Source organism: Sturnus vulgaris, chromosome 10, assembly GCF_052056855.1.
Source record: "Sturnus vulgaris isolate bStuVul1 chromosome 10, bStuVul1.hap1, whole genome shotgun sequence".
In the NCBI taxonomy this organism is placed as follows: Eukaryota; Metazoa; Chordata; class Aves; order Passeriformes; family Sturnidae; genus Sturnus; species Sturnus vulgaris.
The window spans coordinates 1,488,846-1,514,023 of record NC_142252.1 but is presented as its reverse complement, the minus strand read 5'-3'; the positions used below and the strand labels follow the sequence as shown (position 1 = coordinate 1,514,023).

The following is a 25,178-nucleotide window of genomic DNA, read 5'->3' as shown; positions in this document are numbered from 1 at the left end:
GGAAATGGGCTGCCTGGTATATTCTCTCTACTTGGGTTGCCAAAACATGAAAGTGTTGCACAATCCTTTATGGGCTGCCTAAAGTACTGGTGTCATTCTGCTGTAGTTTGTTCCTCTGTTATTGAACTTGTTTACAGTTTGACGTTTGATAAACATAAAAACATTTTCTGGGGATGGATGTATTTCAGTTGTCAGTGGTGTGACCCAAGAGCATCACTTTTTTTGGGCAATATTCTCTAAGGTTTAGGGGAGAAAAAAAGCCGTCTAGCCCATGCAGAAGATAAATAAAATCAGTCACTATAGCAACTGCAGTAGATGTTAATCACACTCAGTTTAATTCTCCCCTGGTACTGTGCTATGTAAAAATAATCTGTGTGTCACCTTCCTACCTCTCTGGGTGTTGTCCTGGCCACAAACCTGACAGAAGCTCTGCAGGGTAACTCCAGAACGAGTGCTGGCTGTCCCCTCTTGCACATGGCCAGTAACCCCAGATTTCCTTGGGATTTAGCTCCCTGCAGCTCCAGCAGATGTTCCTCCTTCTCCTGCAGGACTTGTGCTTGTTCTGCTTCTAATCTGGGACCTGGGCCTTTTAAAGCTAAGCTGGCATTTACGTTCAATTCAAGGTGGGGCAGAGGTGAGAAGTGATTTGTTTAAAATTAAGTTTCACACTGCGGGCCTGAAGCTCTTTTGCAGTGGTGAGAAAACTCCCATTGCCTGAAGAGACTTTTCCTGTTTCTTCCTGGAGTGGGGCCAGCACAGCCCAGATATAAAAGGAAAGAGCTCCTGAAAGTTTTTTCTCTAATCAGTGCAAGGGGGTCTGTGCCTCTGGGAGGTGACATCTGCTGTGTCCCAAGGGGCCCTGCAAGGCTCCCTCCTCCCTGGAGGAATCATCCTCTGCTGCTCTGCCCAGTGCTAGTGAGAGGAATGTTGAATTTGTCTTTACAAATGAGCTGTGGATCAGCCTGTAGATAAGGCTAGCACTGAGAGATAAAAGAAACAATGGGATGGATTCCACTGATTGATGAATGGAAAGAGATATTTGCCTTTACAAACAAACTGTAGGGCTGCTGATAAAGGAAATTGGATATCGAAAGATGAAAGAAGCAACGGGGGGGAAAACTATGAATTCTGTAAGAATTAAAAATTAAAAGGGAGGGTTATACATTAGAGGGGAATTTCAGGTATCAGGCGTTCCGGGAAGTCTGTGCCTCTCAAGTACCTCAGCCAATGGGGAAAGAGAGAGGGAAATGCGGCCGGGAAAATAGGATAAAAAGGAGGCTGCGTCCTCCAAAAATTGGAGAGATCCCAGGGGAATGTCCCATGGCCTCTCCCTTTATTCGAATAAAGCAAAAAGGACTCCTCTGTCTCCTTTTTGGACATAAACCTCTGGTGTTTGTGGATTAATTTTCCTGACACTAGGAAGGGAGAGCTCTAAAGGAAACGGGGCTGCTTGGAACTGTTCAATGGTCATTTCCTTTCTGGTATCAGTTTTGCTTCACTCTAAACCCAGTTCTTGGATCTGCATTCTGAAAACTCTGTAAAGTCTCTCTTGGGATATCCCAGGGGTTCACTGGAGGTTGGATCTGCATGCAGTGAAATGCCAAATAGCTTTTCCTTATCACAAATAAAAAAGGATGTAAAGTAGTGCTAGGGGTGAATTCTGGTCATTTAGCTCATTTTTCATATACTGAAGGTGCTGAAAAACAGGTAAGGGAAGGCTTGGCTGCTTGCTGAACACCCTGTGATACTGCTGGTTACATGCTACAGCGCTTTGTTTAAAAAAAAAACAAAACAGGTAAATGGTTATGAAATTACCATCTCTTTTAATGACAGCCATTGCAGGCAGCAAATCTACCTGCTGAAATGAAATTACAAGCTGCTTAGAAATCTCAGAAGGTCCAGAGCTGTACAATCATTGAAAAAAAATGGGAGCTGTACCTCCTTTTCAAGGAGGAGAATTTTGCTCTCACTTTGGAAGTGTAAATTGAAATCTGGGGTTTTTTTGTTGTTTTGTTTGTGCTGGTATCACCTAAATCATATTATTCAGCAAATCCTAAAGGAACTGTTGGGCAGCACGAGCCAAGTGCAGCTCCTGTCTCTTTGGTGCCAAACCTGGGAATTGTGTGGGGGCTGTGCTAGTGTTCAGGAGATAAGGCTGCTGAGGTACCACAGGAGGATATTTTTATTTACAGCCACAACATCCTGCATGTTTCCAAGCAGGGCAGTTACAAGCTGCTCTCTGGTGGGTTAATGAAACAGAAACCAATAATTTGTGTTGAAAACAGACATTTGTATCACAAACCATGAACTATTTAATGCCTCAAAGACACCAATCAAGGACAGATTTGTATTCTCTAAGACAGAACAGATCCTTGCATGTGCAAAAACCACCAGTCACAGAGCTGCAATATTATTATTAATGCAGAAAATAATACTGGAATTTAACAATCCACCTAGAGACAATATCAAGGGAAAAAAGAAGAACTGAAAATATCCTGGCATGCTTTCTAATCTGAAAATAACAAACTACTCTTTAAAATTATATACTTGGGAATAAATAATTGATTAGTATTGCTTAGCAGTAAGTGCATCTATTGCTTTGATTTCATCCACTAATACAACCTCAGTAAAAGCCTCAATTCATGGCTTCTGCTTCTGTATTTTAAAACATTTGATGTTATTTAGGTTATTAGTACAATTGTGGTTTAGGGATAAAAAAAGAAATAGGTTGTGAAATAGTGTTAGGACTACATAGAAGCTTTTGTTAATATTGCAAATAAAATGTAAACCCACATCCCTGGAAGAGAAAGACAGCCTTGATCACCCGAAAAATAAAAAATGTTATTTTGGAACAGGTACCCTGGTAATGATATGCACAGTGTTCACTCACCCAGACCCCTGTGTTGGCTAATATATGGTAATGAAAGCACTCTGGTACAAGTTTTTGACAGCTGTGTTGGCAGGGCTGTGGATTTGCTTGTGTGTGAAACTCCTCTGAAAGAAGGCATTTCCATGTAGTTTGGGATTTGAAAAATAATTTTCCACAGAATGGTGTTATTTCATGCTTTCCTTCCAATTTGGGATGAAAATATTGTCAAAATATTGAGATTGTGCTCAGAGCTAATGAGGGAGAAGGTTGTTCCCTGTTTGCTTGGTTATAATTCTCCTTCCAGCTGCACTTCTGAGGCTTCCCAATGCTTTTGTGTTTGCTGGAGGCACCACCTGCCCCTTCCTTCCCAAAGGTGGTCCAGTAGAAGATCCCATGGAAGGTCCCCACCCAATTTTCCTGATGGGGTCGCAGGGACTGCTCTGGGTGAAACCTCTCTGTCCCAGCCCTGCAGGGTGTCACTGATGCTCCTCACTGCTCACAGCCTTCCCTGGCTGGCCTGGCCCTTGTTCCTCCACACATGCCCTCATTCCCACACCTGTTCAAAGGGTGGAATCACTCCTGGCTTTTCCTAATGCTCACAAAGTGGCAGATTTCCAGAGACAAGGGCTTTACCCAGCTCAGTGCATTCAGAGCTGCTCCTTCACTGAGTGCTGGCAGGAAGTTATCTTTTGGTGCAGTAACTTTGTGAGCTGATAATTTAAAAGTCCCTAAAATGCTTATTTTCCTAAGCTGCAATGGGCCATCTTCAGTAATGTGTAATTTTCCACAGCTGCAATTTCTAAAGTTTGAGACATAACCCATACACGCAGCTGAAATTTTAGTAGAGCTTTATTTTGTGCCTGCATTGCTCTTCATAATCCATTCAGGTTTGTGTTGAAAAGCAATGTGAGACTTCTTGGAGGAGCATAATCCAAAGCTTGGAGGGAGGGAGGGACCATCTGCGAGCTGATAATTTCCTCCTGTTTGCCTCCTCTCTTCACAGGCAGGTTGTTCCTTGGGGCTGCCCTGCAGCACCACACTCTGCATCTCTGTTTTGGGGTGGCTGGGCTTGGATGGGCTTTGGCAGAGGCTCTTCAGAACCTGGGTTTTGTTGGTGCTTTTTTAACCTGGGCAAGGAAGTCACGGGGGATTTGTTGCATCTCAGGAGTGCCACAAAGCACCTGTAAAACTGTCACACAAAGAGAGCAGCAAGTCAGCAGGAATTTAATTCATCAGGGTTTTGTAGGACAGACTTGATCTCCTCATATTTGTATTAATTAAGTCCTGAGATAGCTCTGGAACAATATGGGTGTGATAATATTTTGTATTGGAGGTTGAAATGTTTTGTAGAAAGAAAATATGTCACTGTGCCAAGAGACCTTGACCACAGCACAAGTACTACAGAGGGGAGAGAGCCATAAACAAAATTTTGGGACAGGTTACAGGCCTCTAACAGCTGTCCTGGGTTTTTATTGGTTACAAATGTCACTGACTTTGTGGCAATGCAGAGAATAGAAGGGTCTAAGTGCTGCCCAGCCTGCTTGCAGGTCTGCAGGGTCCTGAGCTGATATAAACCCTGCTGCTGTGGCACAGAGATTTTGGGGAGCTGACAGTCACTCGTGCTGGCCTGCAGTCAGGTTATGGCCATATCCCATTGCTAAAAGTGTGGTATGGATTGAACTAATTGAATTACCAATGAAACTGATGCTGGCTGGTCTGCTTTGTGTTTGAGAAGGGAAAAGATGAGAACTTGGTTTGAGCTCTCAGGAGGGCTTGGTTTGAGATCCATAACTGGAGGGATGGCAAAGCATTCTGTGTATCTCAGAGCTGAGGGAATGTGCTAAGCATGAAGGTAAGGAAACTGCCTGTAGCTGAAAAAATACCTATTTTAGGTGGTGTGCATTGTGTGCATGGCCCCCCTAAAGCTGCAGGGTCCTAAATGCTGATAACTGATCTCTCTACACTCAAGAGTCCAAAACAACATTGCTGGTAATTCTTTGTACAACACAGCTGCTAGCAACAAGCTCTGACAACTCTTGTTATCAACAGGGAAATGAAAAAAACGTGCTGGTTTTTCATCAGCAGCCTTGCTTGCTGGGGAAAATGGCTTTTTAAAAGTTGTACACAATTTTTGCATCAGCTGAGATTCCTTTTTTTTCAATGAGAAGCTGCATTTCCTCAGGATTAAAAGCTCACTTTGTAACAATCATACATTTTTCATCAGCCTCTCACCACTGAGCATTGAAATATTAAGGACCTTCCAAACTCGTGGGGAGTACTGTCTATTTTCTAGTTTTTGCTTTGCCCCCTCCCCTCATGGTCAAGCTCACGTGGCTCTTCCCAGGTACTTTCTGCAGCTGTTTAATCCCCAGAAATTTCTGTTACAGCTTGAGAGTCTCTTCAATCTGTTTAACCTTCCCCTAGTCCCTGTCTGGATGCATTTCCTCCACGTAAATGCTATTTTATCTGGCCTGTTCTCAGATTTTATCCAGCCTGATTAGAGATTTCTGAGCATTTCCCAAAGGAGGGAGGGGAGCCTGGACATAGAATTGTTTTAGGAATAGCACAGAATTAGAGGGCAATGCCAGCTGTGTGAGTTTCCAAGGCATCTCCTATAGATTTCCACAGCCTCAGGAATGCTGTTGGTGTTGAATGTGGTTTTCTGGATGACCAGCATCTCCTGCCCTCACCTGCCTGGCACTTCTGGGTGGCTGCAGCATCTTCTGCTCTGAGTGCAGAGAAACCCAGACCACTGACTTCTTACTCTGCCCTGAGTATAGAACCCTGAGCACTGATTGCTGCTAAAATACCAACAGAGCAATGGAAACCACGTGGAATTTAAAACAAATCTCAAACCAAAAGCACCACAAAACCCCCTCCACAAACAAAATGAAGCATGTATGGAGCACTAGCAGTAAAAGTTTATGGTCAGCTTGAGGAGTCCAGCATGGTTAAACCCACTTTAATTTGTGTCTAGCTGCTATTTGTGTCAGCAAGCTATTTAGTAAAAAGATCAATTTAGAATTGTCTGTAGAAAACTCCTCTGCACAGTCTGTGTTGTTTTGGAGTGCTCTTTCCAGCCCATGCACACGTTGTGATCAGCCTGTGATTTCTGCATTGCCTCTCAGGATTTAAGCAGGGCTGGATGTGTTTGAGGTGAGTCAGAGTTACCCTTTGTGTGTTGGTGTGCTTGGGGATGGCAACAGCTCTCCAATGTTCCAGGTGCTTTCATGAGAGAGTTGACTCAAAAGCTAATAGTAAAGGGGAAGGGAAAGAAGGGCTCCTATCACAGGGAAGATGTCAGGGAATTGTGCAGAGAAGGAATGTCAGGGAATGGTGCACCCCCTGAGCTGTTTGTGGCACTGAGTGGAGCTGATGGATGCTGTGGAGATGATGGATTGTGTCACGGAAACTTTCACTCCCTGGGAATTTCTCATGGCCCAGGAAAAACACCCACAGCTAATTTAAGCTAGACTTGAATCAATCTTTTACCATCATCATTTGTTTTCAAGAGGGACTGAGCAATTTACTATCTGTGCTTCCAAAAATCGTTTCAAGTGGAGGGCTCAGAGAAACAAATGATCCAGCTGCTGTAGTCCCAGCAATGCACAGATCAATGCAATGTGCCTGAGCACATGGGCTGATGGAGCTGGAGCTGGCTGAGGCATTGGAAGGGCTCTGGTGCTCTCTGTTTTCCTCTGCAGATCTCTGCTCATCTTCTCTTTTATCCTCTGTCCCTGTGCAAGGGGCTACCCCAGCTCCTGCCTGTGCTGTGCTGTCCCCTGCTCCAGCTCCCCTGGCAGTGCTAGATCCTTACTGCTCCTGGCTCCCACCAGCTCTCAGGAGGGGAGAGCAGGACCAAAGAGTGGCTGAAGGATTTTTGGGGGTTAAAAGAATAAATCAGGGAGGGGAGAGCTGGTGCTGTGGAGAGGAGGAGTTACTGTGGGCAATGTGCTGTGCTGGGGCAGCAAGGGCTCACATCCTCACAGGGCTGCTCATATCTGACTCACCTCAGACAATTTCTGGTGCTTCCACTCTTGCCAGAATAAGGATTTCTCCTCTTTTTTGTCAAATTGTGCAATGGAAAGGAAGGACCTATCATTTACTGTGTGCACATGCGGGGAGTTGGTCAAGTCATCCAACTTCCAAAAGCACAGATTTTTCCAATATGTTTGCTCCTTGGAGCCCTTTTTCAGAGCTTCCCTCTCATGGATTTGAGTGATGTCACTGATGCTCTGTCTATCTCCCCTTGCTATTTTTTCACTCCTTGCACACACCGAATCCAAAAGAAGGGAGGAGAGCACTTCACTGACCTGTTTGTTCAGAAACACGTAGATGATGGGGTTGTAGACAGTGCTGCTCTTGGCGAGGATGGCTGGGATGATGCTGGCTGCAGGGCTGATGAGCCCAGGCTGCCCAAAGGTGGCAATGAGTGCCACAGGTGCATAGGGCAGCCAGCAGAGGAGGAAGCACAGCACCATCACCAGCACCATGAGCAGGATGCGCTGCTCCCGGCCCCGGCACGGCCCCCGCTGCATGCTGCTCACCTGGGAGGGACAGAGACACAGGTGAGGCTTCAGCTCTGCTTCTGCTGGGGACACTGATGGAGCCTGGGAGCTCCTGGGGACACTGATGGGGCCTGGGAGCTCCTGGGGTGGCTGCACTAAGGGCAGGGCTGGCAGTGTCACCTGAACTGCTCTGGCTGGACAGGAGCTGCCCCGTGGGCAGGGCTGGTGTGGTTTGTACTCAGAGTGTCCCTGATGCCTTCCTGGGACTCCCTAAAAACACAGGCCAGACAGAAATAAGGGAATAAAAAGCAGTTACATTTATTGAAGAGCCTTCAGGTACATTTAGGGCAGACAAAGCCCCCCCCCCAGGGGCTACACCCAAAAATGGATGGCAGGTCCCAGGTTTTCACATTTTTATAAGTTTGGTCCATTTGCACATTGGGGGTTAATCTTCCAATTACAGCCCCAGGTAATGAAGTCATTTACCCCAAGTTTGCTCCCCCCAACTCACTTTTGTTTACATTTCTCAGGGCTGAGACAGTGAGGTGTCCTTGATTCCCAGGCCTGGAGAGGAATTGCTGTGTCTGACCAAAATGGGAAAGCAGCAGCTCACACTGGATATGGAGTTTAGAGTTAGACACTAAAGAATTACAGGATTACAAATATATGAAAAACATAAAAGCTAAAATCCCAAGGCATCAGCAGCACCAGCAAAAGTGCTCTTCATCTACAACACCTCCTCCAGCTCACTCCAAATCCCAGCTTTTAGCAGGAGTATCCTGGGCAGGAGGCAAGGAGGAGGAATGTGCCCCAGAGGACAGCAGCTCCCAGAGCTCCCAGAACCACTGCCTGAGCCCTGGCAGGAGAAACCCCCAGCAAGGATGAAATGCCCTGTACCTACAGGGAACTGGGGCAGTGAATAACAGCGGGTTGAGAGAATTCCTTCCCTGAATCCATGGCAAAAGGCAGCTCTTGAATTCAAGTGATTTACAACAGGCTCCTCCTCTGAACTTCAGGCTCACACGCTGCAAATAAATCACACTGCACATAAACACTGCTGGCCCGTGCCTCACCCTTGTTTCCTAATTTGCAGTGTGTTTTGAAAACCAGACCTTTCAGTGACTGCTGTGTAGTGCCTGCAGTAAGTGACGTGCTGCAGTAAGCATGAGGAACTAATTATTTCAAGCAGTTTTCTAGGGAATCCTTCAGGATGTATTTGGGTGTCACCTTGAGACTAATTAAAAAACCTAACCAAAACTGTTCAAAAAATAGAACATATCTGTAATTGCAAGCTGAGGGAACTCAAATACCAAGTACTTTATTAATATCTTGTTAATGTGCAAATGAAATCTTTTATGACACTTGTCTGTGATTTAAAAGGAAAAAAAATGGTATTTGCCACTAGGCAAATAAAGTTGTTAATCAAAATATTTCCATTAGTGAGAAGTGAATATTTCACTCAGAGCCACCCACAGGCATCAGTAGCTCAGATTTATTCACAGACATCTCAGACAGAAAGCTCACATTTATCATCTTACATTGTATCTCATGGAGCTGGCAAGAATTTTGTATGAATATGTTGATTTTTGTATTTTGTAAGAATTTTGTACAGCGCATTCCCTGTGTGTGGATTTTTTGAGAGCTTGCCATGCCTTGGTATAAAACTTCACTCAGGCTGTGTGATGAAGTCCAAAGAGCTGGATTGGGGTGGGAACAAGGCTGGAGACAAGAGAGGGGCTGCATTTTGTGTTCTCAGTTTTTGGGGCTCCTGATGAGAAGCACTGAAGGGCACCAGCAGCAGCTGCCAGGGTATCCCCACACAAACCCCCTTTTTTTTTTGTGTTCCTTTGTGCCTTGCTGGGACCCTCCTGTCCCTGCCCCGTGCCAGGACACACCTGGGATGGGTGCTGGGTGATGGCTGGCATGTGCAGCACCTCCAGGAAGCCAAAAGCTCCTTTTGCTTCTGTTGATTTCTATCAATTTCAGAAAAGGAAACCCAGCAACCTCTTCCTCCAGGTAAGGTCAGAGAGGACAAATGCTTTACTGGTGTCTTCTAGATGGAAACCAGGCTGGTGAGAGGCTGGGCACGGGAGGAGGGCTCTGGAGGGATTTCCCATGGAATAACCTCCAGCAGGGCTGGGGCACAGGGAGCTGTGTAATTCTTGCTCTCCACATCTCTGCAAATCCTGCTGCAGGCTGGCACGGGGCTGCACAGAGAGCAGGAACTGCTTTTGGCCACTGCCTTCAACTTAAAGCCACTGGGGACAGCTGCACGTTCCACCTGGGACATGCTCCCTTCTCAGGTAAACTCTACCATGTATCACTCTCTTAACTTTTCAAGTGTTTTGGCCTTTCCTAAAAAAAAAAAAAGAGAAAAGCTTGCAGTTTTCAGACTGCTGATACCAGGGAATTCTTCACGGGTAAGCAAGGAAAGGTTTCAATTTCCTTGCCAGCAGCAGGAAATTATTATTTTCATCCTATGAGGCAGCGTGTTTGAATATCCTCCCACTGCTGTAACTCTCCTTGGAGCATTTTTGCTTTCAACTACAAGGCTCCCCTGGTCAGTCAGGGAAAGCTGAGATACTCATATTTGGCACATCTACAGAAAACTTCTGCTAAACTAAATCAAACCCAGCAACCTTGAAATGTTGCTCAGCCACCAGCAGATGGTGGCCTGGCTGTGCCATGTAACTGTGGGCTGTGCCTGGCATCAGATCCCCCTCTGGAGGTGGACAAAGCAAAGAGCTGGGTGAAAACGATTCTGATGAATGATGCTGTGGCCTCTTAGTTTAATTCTGTCTTGATAACTTCCAGGAGAGCTGAGAGCAGAAGTCTGGCCCATCTTGCCTTTGGTTGCTGGCCCGTGGAGATTGGAAAGTCAGCTCAGGCTGTTCCTGGCTCAGGGGTAACAGCAGCAATGCCACTGCAGGAGTTTAGCACAGGGGTGCCCTGTCCTTTGCTTCTGCTTTGCTCAAAAATCTAAACCTCAATCTGCTGTGCAAGAGATTTGTTTTAAAAAAATCTCACTGTTTCTGTAGGTTTTGGTATAGAAAACAGCCATGAAAAAGGTGCTTTTATAGCTTTCATATTTTCTTCACTGGAAATTGAGTCTCTGTTTCTTCTAAAACGATGTTTTCAGTTTCCTAAAAGTTATTTTGCCTCTGTATCATGCCTTCTATATGTAGAATGTGTGGCCCAGTGTCCTGAGTTAGCAGGACTGGGGAGCTGGAAGCCCTGGCCCCATCTTGCTCTTCCAATGTTTTCTTCTCTTGCTTCCCATGGGTGTTGATCGTTTTACTGGCTAAGTTTCCTTGTGTTTTCTCCTGCAGAGAAGCACCTCAAAGTGGCGATTCAACCTGCAGAAATGATTAATTTGCCTTTTTTTAAATTTCACTGACCATAATTGGGATTGTACACAACCATCCTCCCAGAACAGGAGCAGAAATGCTCACAAATTGTGTTTGTGTGCTGTGGCATGGGATGTCACAACCAGAAGGACATGGATGAGTGACTAATGCAACAAACAATAAGGACAGGTTTAAGTAGAGGTCACTGTGGGCACAGCAAATTCCTGGCTGATATTGCTGACACTGTGCAGAAAGAACAGAGTCATCACTTTAGTAGGAAAGTAAAAAATGTGTTTTCAGCACTGGGTATGGAAATGGCTCAGTCACATCCAGGCCTGGAGAGCACAGCTGAGCCAGCTGGGAGGTTCAGGCTCCTGAATCTCCAGGGTTATGAGAATCCCAGCTGAGTGACTCTGCTTTCTCTTGTCTTTTTGTGAAACCACCATACTATTTAGAGCCTGCAGAACTGACAGCAACACTCGTGGGAGTAAGAGGATGGTCCCTGAGAAACGCTGGAATAAGGGAGATAAAGGGGAAAATAACCCAACTGTGCATGTGCTGGCCTGGACATGCCAGCTGAGCCCTGTGAGCAAAGCAGAGACACAAGGGCAGCACAGGCACTGCTGGGCTGTGGCAGCAGCTGAGCACCTTCAGGCATCACTGCCCTGCTCATCTGAAGGAGCCCAAGAGCTGTGAAATCAGATGTAGCCAGTCGTGCTCTGCCCCGGAGAATTCATGGCTGGGGTGCTTTGAATATGTAGTGAGGAACCAGACTGTAACCTAATGGAGATGCAATCTAACTGCACAGCCTGTGCATTGGAGGTCAGTCTGGTTTATTCTGAAGAGGATGTGAGAATTCCTGGTGGTCCCTGTCCATCAGCATATGCTCTGCTTCTAAGAATTGATAAATGTAGGCAGCTAAATGGGATGCTTCAGGGGAAGCCCTCAACCCTTTGGGGTTGGGGTTAGATGATCTTTAAGGTCCCCTCAAGCCCAACACAACTCATTCTACGATTATTGAGAATTTCCTTGAAGTTCTGAAACAGTGGGCAGTCACTCAGTTTAACAGTATTTCATGATCTGTCCTAATACTAATTTTAAAAAGTTTTGCTTGGAAAGGAAATAAATGGCTGACACTCCCCTAGAAAATGTTGCAAGAACAACTTTGATTTTATTTTTAGGGAAGTTTTTCTATCCCTCCTAACATTCAGACCTTTGAATTATGATTAAAAGCCTCTAAGTACAATCATAAAAGCTAGAAACTGGTCTCCTGCATTCAGAGTGAAGTTTTCTTAAAAGTCCCATCCATTCAGTGCCTTGCCATGAAAATGAGAGTGGGGAAAGCAAGCTCTGTTCCATGTCTGCTTTAATGCTTGTCTGTTCCTGACACACCCAGGGCTCTTACCCCACAAAACAGCGAGGGAACAGCCTTGAGCCCAGCAGGTCAGTCTGCAGGACAGCACAGGCACAGACGGGGAGGAGCAAAGCTGGAGCCTCCAAATGATGTGAGGCAAAAAGCAGCTTCACTGCTGGCATGTCACCTGGAAACTTCTGCCTCCCAGATTCCCAGCGTGCTGATTACCTGCACTAGATATGGAAGATTGACACATCAGGAGGCTTAGCTTCACCACTGAGCACGAAAACCTGAATTCCTTTGTCTGAGTGAAAGACAAAACCTTTTGTAGTGCCCTTTGTGCAACACCCACTAAGCCATGTGCCTGCTGGACCCAAGTCTTTCCTATATCCGAGAGGACAATTAGAAACCCCTCTGATATATATAAAAATATAAATATTTTTCTGCATGCTTTTAGGGAAATGGGGGAACATGAGGTGGGGGTGATGTTTTGTAAAAGATGTGAAATGGGAAGGGTTTATCAGTCCTCTGAAAGTCACAGAAAATGCAGCACCTTTTTCTGCTTCCTGCTCTGCCTTGGCTGAAACTGGGGGCTCTGCCAGCCCCAGCTGCACACCCAGAAAAGCTGAGCTGCTGGGGGAGAGAGGAGTGGGAAACTGATTTAAAATAGTGGGTATTAGTTTCAAGATTCAACCCCCCACATTTATTCTCCAGGCTGGGAATCCTTCCTCAGGATTTCCAGGGCAGAAGCAAGCCTGCCTGTGGGCTGTGGAGAGCCTTGCACCCTCCTTCCACAGCTACAGCATTCTTGATTCTTGGTTTCTTGTATTTTTATGGATAATGGAACACCTTATGCACAGGAAGGAATAAACCATCTGTAAGAAATTGCTTTTGCCTCCAGCTGCTGAATAATTTCAAGCAGAATTCCATCCTCCTTTTGCAGAAGGTGTTGGGCTGAGGGAGTCTCAGTTTGGCTTCACTCAGGAGCTGCTCTGAGGTTTCTGGGCTGCCCTGCACTGCCCCATGCACACTCCTTGCCCCAGCAGAGATCCAAGAGCAGATGTCTGTGACCTGCACAGCTGAGACATGTCCTCCTCTCTTCTGAGGGCACGTGGAAAGGCAGAGAATTCCTCAGCCACATCAATACATTCTGCATCACTCGAGCTTGACAACAGCCCACATGAATTACTGATTTTTCTAGTCAAACATTTCCTTTCCCCCTGCCTTTTTCCTATGCTGTTTTACCATTTCCCCCCTCAGTTATTGATGCACAGTTTGGGTTGCCCTGAGCATTTCCTTGCTTTTGGAACACTTGAGACCTCACCTCACTTGGCTGTGCTAGGGAAAGGGAAGCAGATGACAAATGTGACCATTCATGATGTACAAAACGTGCTCCAAATCCCACTGATGCTTATGCCTCAGCTTCAAACCTAAATACAGGGTGTGTTTGTGTACCTTCATGAGTTGGGTTTGCACCAAAATATCCCAAGTTTGCCTGTTCCTACAAAGAGAACACCCACGGGTTTGGTGGGTCCAAACAAAACTTGTGACCCTCAGGCTGTGCTGCTGGTGCTGCCCAGCACTGAGAGCTGGGTGAAGACTTGCCTCTGCAAATCACCTTTTCTTTTCCTGTAAATGAAGGCTGTGGAAGAATCTCCTGTGGTAAGTGAATGAACAAGAATGGAACAGTGGAAATGTGGCCAGGAGCAATTAAGGCTGGCTATTAAAAAAGGAAGGTGGTGTCAGGCTGGCAGGGGATCACACAGCCCACGCAGGGATCATCAGCTACTGATGGTTCTCTGGCAGCTGCTGTTTCCAGTGTTAACACAGACCCTTGCCAGAGCTTACAGGGAGGTGAGAGGAGAGACACAAGAAATCCATTTCCATCTGCTGTGCTGATGTCTTTCACCTCTGCAGCAGTAATTTTTCTCATTCCTGAGAGGGCTTGGAAGGTGCTAGAGGAGTCAGTGAGGGCCCTGTGGTGTGCAAGGGAGGAGCTCTCTGGCTCAGATATCCTTTGAAGTGCTCACAGCATCCTCTCACACCCACCTCTGTCCTCTCAAGGGTGAACCACATGATTTAAAATCAAAATTTAAATCTCAGTTCAGTCCCTCATTTGTTATTATAAACATAGAGGGCTGTAAGAAGAGGTCTTGTAATCACTAAAGGGGTTAATTTTTTATTTCAAATACCAGGATATTAAAATAATTAATCCTGGTCGTTGTTTGCAAAGGTTGGAGCACCAAGTGTGGGCACGATGCAGCACTGCTGGGGCATTGCTGGGTTCTAAGGGTGGTCCCCGAGTTCTGTGTGACACAGCCAGGTGCTCCCAGGCCTGGGGATTTCCTGAGCAGGGATGTCCTTTGGAGTTGTGAATCTGCACAGCCCATCTGGCAGTGAGAATGGTTATTAAAACATCTCAGTGATGCTCACACTGCTTTGGTTCCCCTCCTTCTGCACCTTGCACGGATTCTTTAATCAGTAATGACTGTGGAGAGCCTGTGTTCCTTCACTGACAGTGGAGGTGTTCTCAGTGTTACCTGTGTGTAGCTGTGGAAAGGGGTTTTAACCCTTTAAGTGCAGCAGAAATAAGATGCACAGCTACATGGTCGTCTGTCATGACAGGAAGAAAGAGCCAAGTTTATTCAGAAACACACTTGGTTTTATAGCATGACTGCAACTCCAAGAGTAGAGAAAAGGTGATTGGTTCAGAGAGAAGACACCCCATTGCCAGGGCCTGGGCACACACCACAACAGGTGTTCTATCTTGTTATTAATTCCTTTTTATTGCGACCAAATTATCACCCTGGGAGAAATTCTCCCTGGCCTCGAGCTGGACCAGCTCATGGGCTGGGAACAGAGCTGAGAAGCTCCAGCCTGGAATATTTTTCAGGCTGTAATTTTCTTACCTTCTCAAGATGTGTCCCACACCTGTGGCACACAATGGAGTGCCAGGAAGAGCCAAGGGAGGAGGGAATGTGTCCTCTGGGCACGAGAGCAGTGGAGCTCAGCCTGCAGGGCATGGCTGCTCCCTGCTGTCCTAAGGGAGAGAGCTCTGCAAGGCTCTGCTTCCCTCACTGCCTGTGCTCAGACACTTCCCAGGTTTGGAAGCACCTACAGAAAAATATTTGCACTACAGGAGAAAAAAAAATCACAGCTGCTTTGTGTTCAACTAGAAAAAATCTTTAATGTGTTCATCAGGTCAGTGACTGCTGTTGGACAAATGATGATGTGGCACACCCAGCACGAGGTGTCTCCTCTCCAGCCCTCTGGAAAAGCTGAGGACAGGCAGTGCCCCTCTCTAAGCAAATCCTCCAGGGAATCACAGCATCCCGAAGGGGGGAAGTGCTGCCCCTTGTTCCAGAGCCACCTGGGCTCTGGCCCTCCTTGCACACGTGCTTTGTATTCACATGATGCCTTAGGACTTTAACTTTTCTATTTTTCATACATTTGTAATCCTGCAAAAATCTAAACTCTATATCCAGTGTGAGCTGCTGCTTTCCCATTTTGGTCAGAAAATTCCTCTCCAGGCTGGGAATCAAGGACCCCTCACTGTCTCAGCCCTGAGAAATGTAAACAAAAGTGAGTTGGGGGAAGCAAATTTGGGGTAAATGACTTCATTACCTGGGGCTGCAATTGGAAGATTAACCCCCAATGTGCAAATGGACCATACTTTTATAAGTATGAAAATCCATGATCCATTTTCCATTTTTTGCGTGTAGCCCCTGGGGAGCTTTTTCTCCCCTAAATGTACCTGAAGGCCCTGCAATAAATATAACCACTTTTTATTCTCTTAATTTCGTCTGGCCTCTGTTTTTAGGGAGTCCCAAAAAGGCATCACACGTAGGTATCAGATCTTCCACTGGCCACAGAAGAGAGAATCCTTCCTGCAGTGTGAGAAGGGGAGCCTGCAGCCGAGACCAGGCAGGAGCAGGAGCAGCTCGGATGAGGAACCACGCCGAGCATCTGGAATGGGCAGAGCTCCTGCTGCCGTCCAAGTGGGGAAATACAGAAACATTCTCTGCTGCATTTTCACTGGGACTGAACTCAGCTGAAGGCTAGAAAGCCAATTCCTTGGTTTTCCCTCTTTGATCACTGACCTGCGTGGTTTCTGCAGCTCTTCTGGGCTCAGCTGTCTCAAGACTGATTTTCTCTTCCCTGGTGCCTGAAGTGTTCCAGTGCTGAAGCTGTCATGATTCCTGCCTTTGGGAATGTGTCTGTCTCACATGCCCATCTCAGCCTCAGTTTATGGTGGCTATTCATACTGTGCAGATCAGTGCTGAAGGAGCAATGCAATCACCCCTTCCCCTTCCTGCCAGTGGGAGGGAATTGCTGGAAAACAGAGCTGTTCTCCCCAGTTTCTCCTCCCCATGCTGTACAAAGTTATTACCCCGGCATTAGAAACTGCTGGACTTGCTAATAATGAAATTATGGACTTGCATAATGAAGTTAACATGTAACACATCAAGTGCCTCCTTGCTGCACTTTTTTTTCTTTTTCATAACACTTGAGGGGCCAAGGGGGCAGAGTGCTTGTTGAAACCATGCCAAGGCGTTGGCTTTTCCTGCCTTGCCTGTGATTACTGCTCAAGGTAGATTTACCCTGATATGACTCAACCCAGGGCAGGAGTCTGTGCAGAAAAGCAGAATATTGAGCCTTGCAGTGATCTGCTTGGATGAACACTGGTCAATAATCTGCAGGCAGGCCCTCAGATTAATTTGTCAAGGAGATAATAGAAGAGTAAGTTATCTGTGAATTAAAGGGAAAAAAACCCCAACCACACTGTAATACAGTGACACAAAAGCTGGAATTGATTATATTTGCATTGTGACAAGTCATGTGAGAGGACTCAGCCAAGCCTGTCAATGGCTCTAACTAATGACTTTCTAACCCCTGTGCTCACAAAATGATTTATCTGTTTCCAGCAAGCATTTTAAAGGTTGCATGTGCTGACTACAGCTGTTCCAAACCCTGGTAGCAGAATGGTTGTCTCCTGCAGGATTCATGAATTTTGCCTGCTATTTCCAGCTGGAATCTGGGATGCAGATCATGTTTGACCAGGGGGTTTGCCCAGGCAGGCCTTCACTGGGCATCTTTACACATCACACCTGGGGCTGTGCAAAGTGCTGAAACTCAGCAAGGGCCAGGGAGATTCTTCATTCTTCAGGACATCCCTGAGCTCGGGGTGAGCCCAGTGCTGGCCACCAAGTCCTGGTACCAGAAGAAATTCTAAACTACTGTTTCTTGGCAGCCCATGGATTGTTTGCATGGCCAGAGCTGCCTTTGAGGGTCCATGTGCACAGTCCCTGTTGGCTGGAGGGGTTTTACAGAAGCTACAGACACGACCAAGCTTTTCAAGCCAGCCTTGAAAGGCTTTGGAGGAGGAAGAGTCCAGGCTCCTGCACTGCCCAGCTGCACATCCCAGAGGGTTTTCCCTGCTGCAAGCAGCACTGAACAGGTCACCCCGACAGCCTCTGCCCCTCTGTGGCTGCCAGGCCCTCCAGGGCAGCAGCTCTGCACAGGAAGAGGCAGATTTGCTGTTCTGCTCCTCACAGCTTGCTCAGCCTGGCTGCCAGCTGCCTCCCAGGCTCTGCTTCGCTTCTGTCATTTCCAAACCTTTGTAAATTCTGTCACCCTCCCGAAGTGGTCTGAGCTGAGGGATTACAGCTTCTCTGCTGTGGCATGGAGCTGTGAGCTGCTCTGGAGCTGCACACTCAGCTGTAGGGGCAGCACCACGCTCCCCAGGCTCTGCTCACCAAACCAAGGCATCCTAAAGCATCCCTGCTCTCTGCAGCAACCCCCAGCTGGCAGATTCCTGCCTTTCAAGAACGGGACTGGACACGGGGGACATCCCTGGGGCACTGTGGTGAAGCCAAGGAAGCAGAGATGAACCCAGACCCAGCTGTCTGCCAGGGCACACCTGCATCCTGCTCTTGTCTCCCCAGGAAAGCAGCAGCCTGCTTTTTGCTTCTGCCTGGGCCCTGCACAGTCCTTCACAGGAGAGCTATGAAACCTGTATCAAAGCAGAAAGACTTCTCAGAAATGAGATAATTAAGACTAAAAATCAATGTGATTGGAAACTCTCATTTTCTGATGGTTTTCATAATTCAGATTTCTTGTTGACAGTGTGCTGCAATACACCCCAGCTCCTGTGGTATTCATCTTAAATGGCTCAGAGCAAACCCTTCCTTCTGCTCATTCCCTGCCAGCCTCAAACAAGACATGGGAGGAAAAACAGATCCGCTCTGAGTGGTGAAAATTTTCTTCAAGTTTAAGGAAACTGTGACCTTGAAACAATCCAGTGGGAATGGGAGCCTGGACCGATTTCCAGGAGTTGAAGCACCCCTGCATATGTCCCGTGATGACAATCAGAAATCAGAGCATGAAAATACAAATGTCAAGCGAAAGCATGCAATTGTTCATGCCTGGCTGAAACCAAACATCCTGATCTCCCAGCACAGTTTTACTCCTGTAAGTGGTGCAGATAGTCTCAGTCATAGGGAGATATTCGTGGCAGGAGCTGAAAACACCATTAAAGGCTTACAGAGTGTTGCCTATAATTTAGGATCCACTAAAAGCACAAACGCCTGTTTTTCAATTCCTTAAATATTAAGCTGGCATGTGAAGCTTATTTTGTCCATTTTTTTTTCTTTTTATCTTACACCAGGGGTTTTGCTGCTTCTGCACCTTGCTGCCCTGGGGGATCATGGGCAGCAGCCCAGGCAGCTGGGAGCAGCCTGTGTCAGGAATGGGCATGGCACTGGGGATGGGAGGCAGGAGAGATGCTCTGAGGCTTCTGCCCCTGCACCTCCCCTCCCTCCTGGCTTCCCAAACGAGCCCAGGTGCATCCACAGGACCATCCAGTTCTCACTTTCCCTCTGCTTGGAAAATCCCCCTTCCTGAAAGGATAATTTAGATCCAGACAGAACAATTTTCATATTATTTTCCCATGTTTTAGGGTTTCTGCAGGACCAGAGGGCACAGGAGAGACAGCTCCTGACCTTTAGAGTTGTCACCCATCTGAGAGGGAGGGTAACAGCTCCTGCCACCACCCTGTCCCTCTTCCATGCCACCGTGGAGCAGTTCACTGAAGAGTTCCCATTCACAGAGGGCTCTGCTAAAGCTGCTGAGCTCTGCTGCTGAACTCACCTGGTTCGTGTCCACAGCTGTCCTGAAGACAGACAACTCTGCTGAGCCCAAATGTAACACTCCATGTGATGGCTGCATCAGGGGGAGGAGTATTTAATGTGAAAACTTGCACCCTTCAGTGCCGCTGCACAGGTCAGCTCCAGCAGAAACAAAGGCTGTGTTGGCACCGGAGAGGGCAGAGCCAGGAGAGCTTGTCCAAACCGTGGGGATCACTGTGACACATCAGGCAGCACAGCCTTTGACAGGAAAGCAGGTTTGCTGCTGTTTCTTGCCCTTGGAGGAATTTTGGAGGGGAAGAGCCTCTCTTGCAGGCAGGACCTGCTCCAGCCCCAGCTGCTGTGAATACTTTGCAACAAGCAGCACCTCTAAAACAGCATTTTTAGTTTCAAAAGATGGAAAACACTGAAGTCCTATGAAATCCAGCCCTTGCCTGCACTCAGGGGACTGGTCCATGGTGTTCCCACCAGCTGTTCCCAGCAAAGGGTGACCAGGGAGGCCTCAGCTGGCTTTCGTGGGGAATGAGAGGTATTTGGAACAAGACAATGTGCTGGGGGTGTATGAGGATTAATTTAAACATCTCCACCGCTTTAATTTCCTTTTGTCCAAAGTCCCTAAGCAATAATAAGCTTAAATTAAATGTTTACATCTGCAAATGTGGCTCACAGAGTGATCTTTATCTAATTCCCCCTTATCTTTCAGGTGCTTGGTGTACAAGTTGAGCCCGAGCCAGGTCAGGTAACCCTGATGGAGCTGGAGCCCAGCCTGGGGTGGGCTCCCAGGGTGCAGGGACCCAGTGTGGAGGTGTTTAGGGGGTGAATGATCCCTTTGTGCTGGGAGAGTCCTTCCTGTGCACAGACTGGTCCCCAGGGAGGGGCTGCCCTGCTCACCAGTCTCTCCCAGCATCTCCATGCCATGAGCAGCCAGTGCTGGCCCATCACTCCCCAGGACTCGTGGCTGAAGGCAGATGTTCCTCACAAAGGAGGAAAAACCTCTGCACTGGCATTTCCAGCTGCCTGATGCTGCTGTCCTGATGGTGTTTGGTACCAAGTGTTCCACTGGGGTAGCAATATTTACAGCTAACATTCCTTATCTTGGCAAAAAAGTTCATGGTCTTTTCTGGACTGGCTCTGCTTTGTGTCCAGGGTTATCTGCTTCATGTCACAGCTGTCTTACAGTTTGTATTTGTTAAGTTACATCTTCCTGCTTTGCCTGATCCCACTGGCAGCTTGGTTATATGTGACTATTTTCTTAGCAGCCTTTTTTTGCAGGGTTCACTTTTCTGCTTTCAGAAGAGAAGCACTGATCTTCAGAAATCACAGCTAGCACACTCTCCACTGACCATGCAGCTGCTGAACCAGCTGGTAATGCTCACCTTTCCATAGCATGCCTGCAGATTTAAATCCTAGAATCAATCTCATCAAGGTAGGTAAATCTTTCCCAGTTTTAAATAGGGGTCATTTGAAGTATCTGGAGTGCTCTGGAAAACTTCCCTCATCTGTGATGCTGTCAAAGGAACCTCTGATGCCTTAGGATTTTAGCTTTAGTATTTTTCAAGTCCTGTACTGCTTTAGGGTATAACTCTAAACTCCATAACCTGTCAGCTACTGTTCTCCCATGATATTCAGACAAAACAATTCCTCTAAACCTGAAGCTCAAGGACACCTCACTGCCTCCGGCCACAAAAGTATAAACAAAAGTGAATTGGGGGGAGCAAACTGGGGGTAAATGACTTCATTACCTGGAGCTGTAATTGGAGAATTAACCCCTGATATGTAAATAGACCAAACTTAAATCTGTCTGAAAAACTCATGACCATCCTTGGGTGTAGCCTCTGAGGCTTCTGACTGCCCCAGGTGTATCTATTTCATAAATACCCACTTTATTCTCTCAGTCTTTCTCTTAGCCTCTGTTCTAGGGAGCCACCCGAGGGCATCACCTCCAGCTGTACACACCTGAGTGTGGCTTTCAAAGCCCAGCAGACTGGAGCCTGTCCCCAGGACAGTCACAGCCCAGGCAGTTTCCAGGGGTGGCAGCACATCTGAGAGCACAGGAGTCCTAAAGGTGGACAAAGGTGATCACGGGCTTCTGCCTGGTTTGGGGTCACAGTCAAAGGGCAGCTGAGGAGTCAACTCACCTGTGTGACAGCACAGAGCAGCTTCCCATAGGAATAGACAATGATGGCAAAAGGGATTACAAGGCAAAAGATGAAAAGACAGATGATGTAGGATGTGTTGTTGGCATCCTTGGAATGCCAGTTCCCAGAGCAGGTTATCCCTGATCCTTCTGGCCCATAGCTGCTCCAGCCAAACAGCGGGGGAACAGTCCAGAGCAGGGAGTATGTCCAGGACAGGATGATACCTGCCCAGGTTTTCCTGTAGTTGGTGGTGTCAGGCTCTGCTATTCTCGTCATGGTGCAGTAACGCTCGTACGAAAGCACAGCCAGGGAGATGAGAGAGATGATGCCTGTATCAAACCAGACACTTGGATCAGCAAAAAATGAATGAATGAAGGCTTTGCTCTGTCTCCCCAGAAAAGATTTCAAGCTATAGATGAGACTGGCTTTGCAAACAAGGTGGGCAAGGACTGGGACTGGAGGTGTCCCCCTAAGAGAAAGAGGTGCTGAGAGCCTGACTCCACTCACCAAAAGCTGGGGGTGCTTACACACGTGTCCAGCCAAAGCCAGTCAGTTATAAATGCTGATCACTAATTAAGCACATCTGTCTGAATGGATACATGTATGCGTGTGTTTGGGTGACCTGCAGCAAATTCCTGGCTTCTCTATCAGATTTGGTTCTTGCTGCACCTGTAAAATTCGAGATCAAAACCAGATTTGACCAAAGTGTGGAGCTGATCAAGTTCTCCTCTGCCAGCTCTGAAGTGCAGCCTTCTGAACCCTTCTTGGGGAAGTGCCCCACAGGATTTTCAGATGGATTTCAAGCTCTGCATAATGAAGAGCTGTAGATTAAACCCATGTCCTGAAGCCCCCTGTGCCAGCAAGTGCCCCCCTGAGGGGTGCAGGCAGCAAAGAGCCTTTGCAGAAACAGTTATGGGTCTCCTGCAATTGGGGTACTGCCAGCAGACACCAAAGGGGCAATAAAACCACCAGCAGCAAATCAAAGGCTTCTTTTGCATGCAGAAATGCTGGAGGGGAGGTGATTTCTAAAGTGATATAAGAGTTTGCAATTTCCCTCCACACACTGCATTTCCCTTCCAGGCTGCATTGTGGAAGCGATGCTGGCAGGTACAAGGGAGTATTGATGGATGCTGAAACGCTCTTGCCAAATAAAGGTTTTACATGCACGAATTTGGCTTATTACCTTGTATAACTTCATGAGGGACAGAGATGGCAGCAAACACCCAAACTGCAGCTGCTGCAAATATCTCTTTGTGTCAGTGTCTGTGTGGCTGTGTGAAGCCTGCATGCCAGGCTAAGCCGTGTTCCTGGCGTTGTTCAGGTCTGTACTGATGGGCAGAGGGATGCTCTGCTGGTAAAGCCTCGCTCCATGTGAATGCTGGCTGGGGGAGAGCCCCACAGGTGTGTGCCAGTGTCTGCAGTGGTACAGCAGGCTGGGAGAGACTATCAGCACCGGGAAGCTTGAAGACACGAGCTATTGTTATGTATAACATGATATAAATTGTACCTGCTGTCCCCACAGCCCCTTCACTGCTGTCCCGGAGCTCCCTCTCTGTGTCCCCGGCTGGCAGGTGAGGACACACCTGGGTAAAGGTACAGGCAAACAGGGCTGCTCTTCCCTGCCGGCCTGTCCTGCCCAGTGCTGCCCATTCCCGCACTGGGATCCGGGGTCAGGGCTGGAAGCCACCAAATTTCCCAGGGATCGTGGCTGTGCAGGCTCAGAGCTGCTGAGCTGTGGCACTCAGGGACATGACTTGGTCCTGGGCCTGGCAGTGCTGCATTAGTAATTGAACTCCATGACCTTAAAGGTCCTTTCTAACCTAAACGAGGCTGATTCTATGCTCCGTTTTCATCCTTTAAACTTTTAGAGCTCTTCTTTTCGCAGCCGCTGGAACACGCTGTGGACACTTCGCGCTGCCTGGGAGCTTCTGGGCTTTTCCCAGCAAAACCTCCACTGAAGCTGGGAGATTTTCACCGCACCCTGTGCTCCTGGCGTCCCCTCCCCACGCACACCCGAGCTTCATGGAGCCCGCCGGACACGCACCCAGCGCGGCTGAGGCTGTGGGGCTGGGGGGCTGTGGGGCTGTGGGGCTGAGCTGTGGGGCTGTGCTGAGGCTGTGGGCCTGAGCTGGGGGGCTGTGGGGCTGTGCTGAGGCTGTGGGCCTGAGCTGGGGGGCTGTGGGGCTGTGGGGCTGTGCTGAGGCTGTGGGGCTGTGCAGCCATGGGGGGCTGCCCGTGCCCTGCCCTGACCTCCCGGAGCTGTCCCGTTCCCTCCCGGAACTGTCCCGTCCCTTTCCCTCCCCGCAGCTGCTCCGGCTGTCCCTTTCCCTCCCGTCCTCTCCCGGAGCTGTCGCATCCCGTTCTCTCCCGGAGCTGCCAGGGCTGTCCCATCCCGTCCCTTTCCCTCCCGGAGCTCCCGGGGCTGTCCCATCCCGTCCCCTCCCGGAGCTCCCGTCCCGTTCCCTCCCAGAGCTCCCGGGGTTGTCCCGTCCTGTCCCGTCCCGTCCCCGGTCTCAGCCGTGCCCCGCGGTGCAGCCCCCGCTCCTCCCGCGTTCCGTCCCGGCCCGGGCGGGTCGCACTCACCGCAGAGGGCGGTGGCGAAGCCGTGCCAGGCGCAGGCGGCCCCCGGAGCGGCGCTGGCCCCCGCGGCCAGCCCGAGCGGGGTGCCCAGGGCGCAGCCCAGCAGGTCGCTGAGCGCGATGTTGAGCAGCAGCAGGTTGATGGGAGAGCGCAGCGCACGGAAGCGCCAGAAGAGCAGCAGCACCAGCAGGTTGCTGCAGAAGCCCAGGCTGCCCAGGGCGCCCAGGCACACGGCGGCCGCCAGCCTCCCCGCGGGGCTCAGGCAGCGCTCGGGCTCGTCCCGGCCATCCCCGCAGGCTCCGGGCGCCCGCATCCCCGCTCTGGATCCGCGCCCGCACCGCGGGCACGGCGGGCACGGCGGGCGGGGTCCGCTCCCCGCCGAGCCCCGCAGCCCCCGAGGGGCCCGGGCACCGCACGGGGCCGGGCCGGGCTCCGGGAGCTCGCCCTGCAGCCAGGGGGGAGGAGGCAAAGCTGAGCGTGCCGGTAAATGCAGAGCAGAAGCGCAGCGCTCGCTGTGTGCCGGCACCGCCCGGGCGATGTGCGAGCCTCGGCTCGGCCGGCAGAGCTCTCAGGGTAAAGCTGAGAAGAGCTCGGGCTGACCCAGGAGTTCATAGAGTTCAGGAAAGGTGAAGCTTCAGCTGCCAACCACAGTGTTATAAATGAGAGACAAAAGTCTCGATATTCAGCAAAACTTAGATTACTTTATTTGATATAGACAGAGCAAGCAGCGCGCTGGGGAACGTGAGGGATCACCGCCCACTCCACGCTCGACTGAACCGTGGTTTGCAGCCTCTTCTTATACTGTGGTTTCTCGTTGTAATCAATAAATTTTGGGGGGTTTTTGTTGTCGTAAGCAGTGGTGGTTGAATAAACATCCTTACACAAATTCACAAAGCCTCCGGGCGACAATCAGTCACAGATAGCCATCGGGTCCTCGTAGATAACCACCAGAGAAGTTCTGGGAGTCTGGTCCTTGAGACAAGCAGTATTGATCAGACAAAGGCAGGAAGGGCTATTGGGAAGTCCTATTTTGCAAGCTGGTAGCCGATACAACTTATTTGGAAAACATAATATAACATAACATAGCGTAACATAATGTAACATAATACGACATAATATAACATAACACGGTGATTTTAAACAGAATGATTTTATCATATAATTTCCTTTATCTAGTGTTCATGCTTCACTTCAGAGCTTAGTATTCTGGTTTATACAGACCCCAATGCTTTTGTGA

The 25,178-nt window shown here is 48.5% G+C and overlaps 1 protein-coding gene across 1 annotated transcript; it reads right to left on the bottom strand.

The window, feature by feature from the left end:
- Positions 1–1,794: 1,794 nt before the first annotated feature.
- Positions 1,795–24,254, bottom strand: LOC106849608 (pinopsin-like). The gene is made up of 4 exons (XM_014870320.2): positions 23,945–24,254; positions 21,362–21,690; positions 7,183–7,416; positions 1,795–4,058 (listed from the first exon to the last, which is right to left on the bottom strand). Exons 1-4 carry the CDS (start codon positions 24,252–24,254, stop codon positions 3,867–3,869), a joined length of 1,065 nt encoding a protein of 354 aa, XP_014725806.2. The 3' UTR covers positions 1,795–3,866.
- Between the last annotated feature and the right edge of the window lie 924 nt (positions 24,255–25,178).

Bases quoted from the DNA above. Each gene is read 5' to 3' on its own strand.
- LOC106849608 (XM_014870320.2), bottom strand. From the start codon at position 24,254: ATGCGGGCGCCCGGAGCCTGCGGGGATGGCCGGGACGAGCCCGAGCGC. The intron at 21,691-23,944 runs GTGAGTGCGACC...GGTTTGATACAG, and splicing joins CTTCGCCACCGCCCTCTGCG to GCATCATCTCTCTCATCTCC. The intron at 4,059-7,182 runs GTCAGTGAAGTG...TTTGTGTGACAG, and splicing joins ACGTGTTTCTGAACAAACAG to TTTTACAGGTGCTTTGTGGC.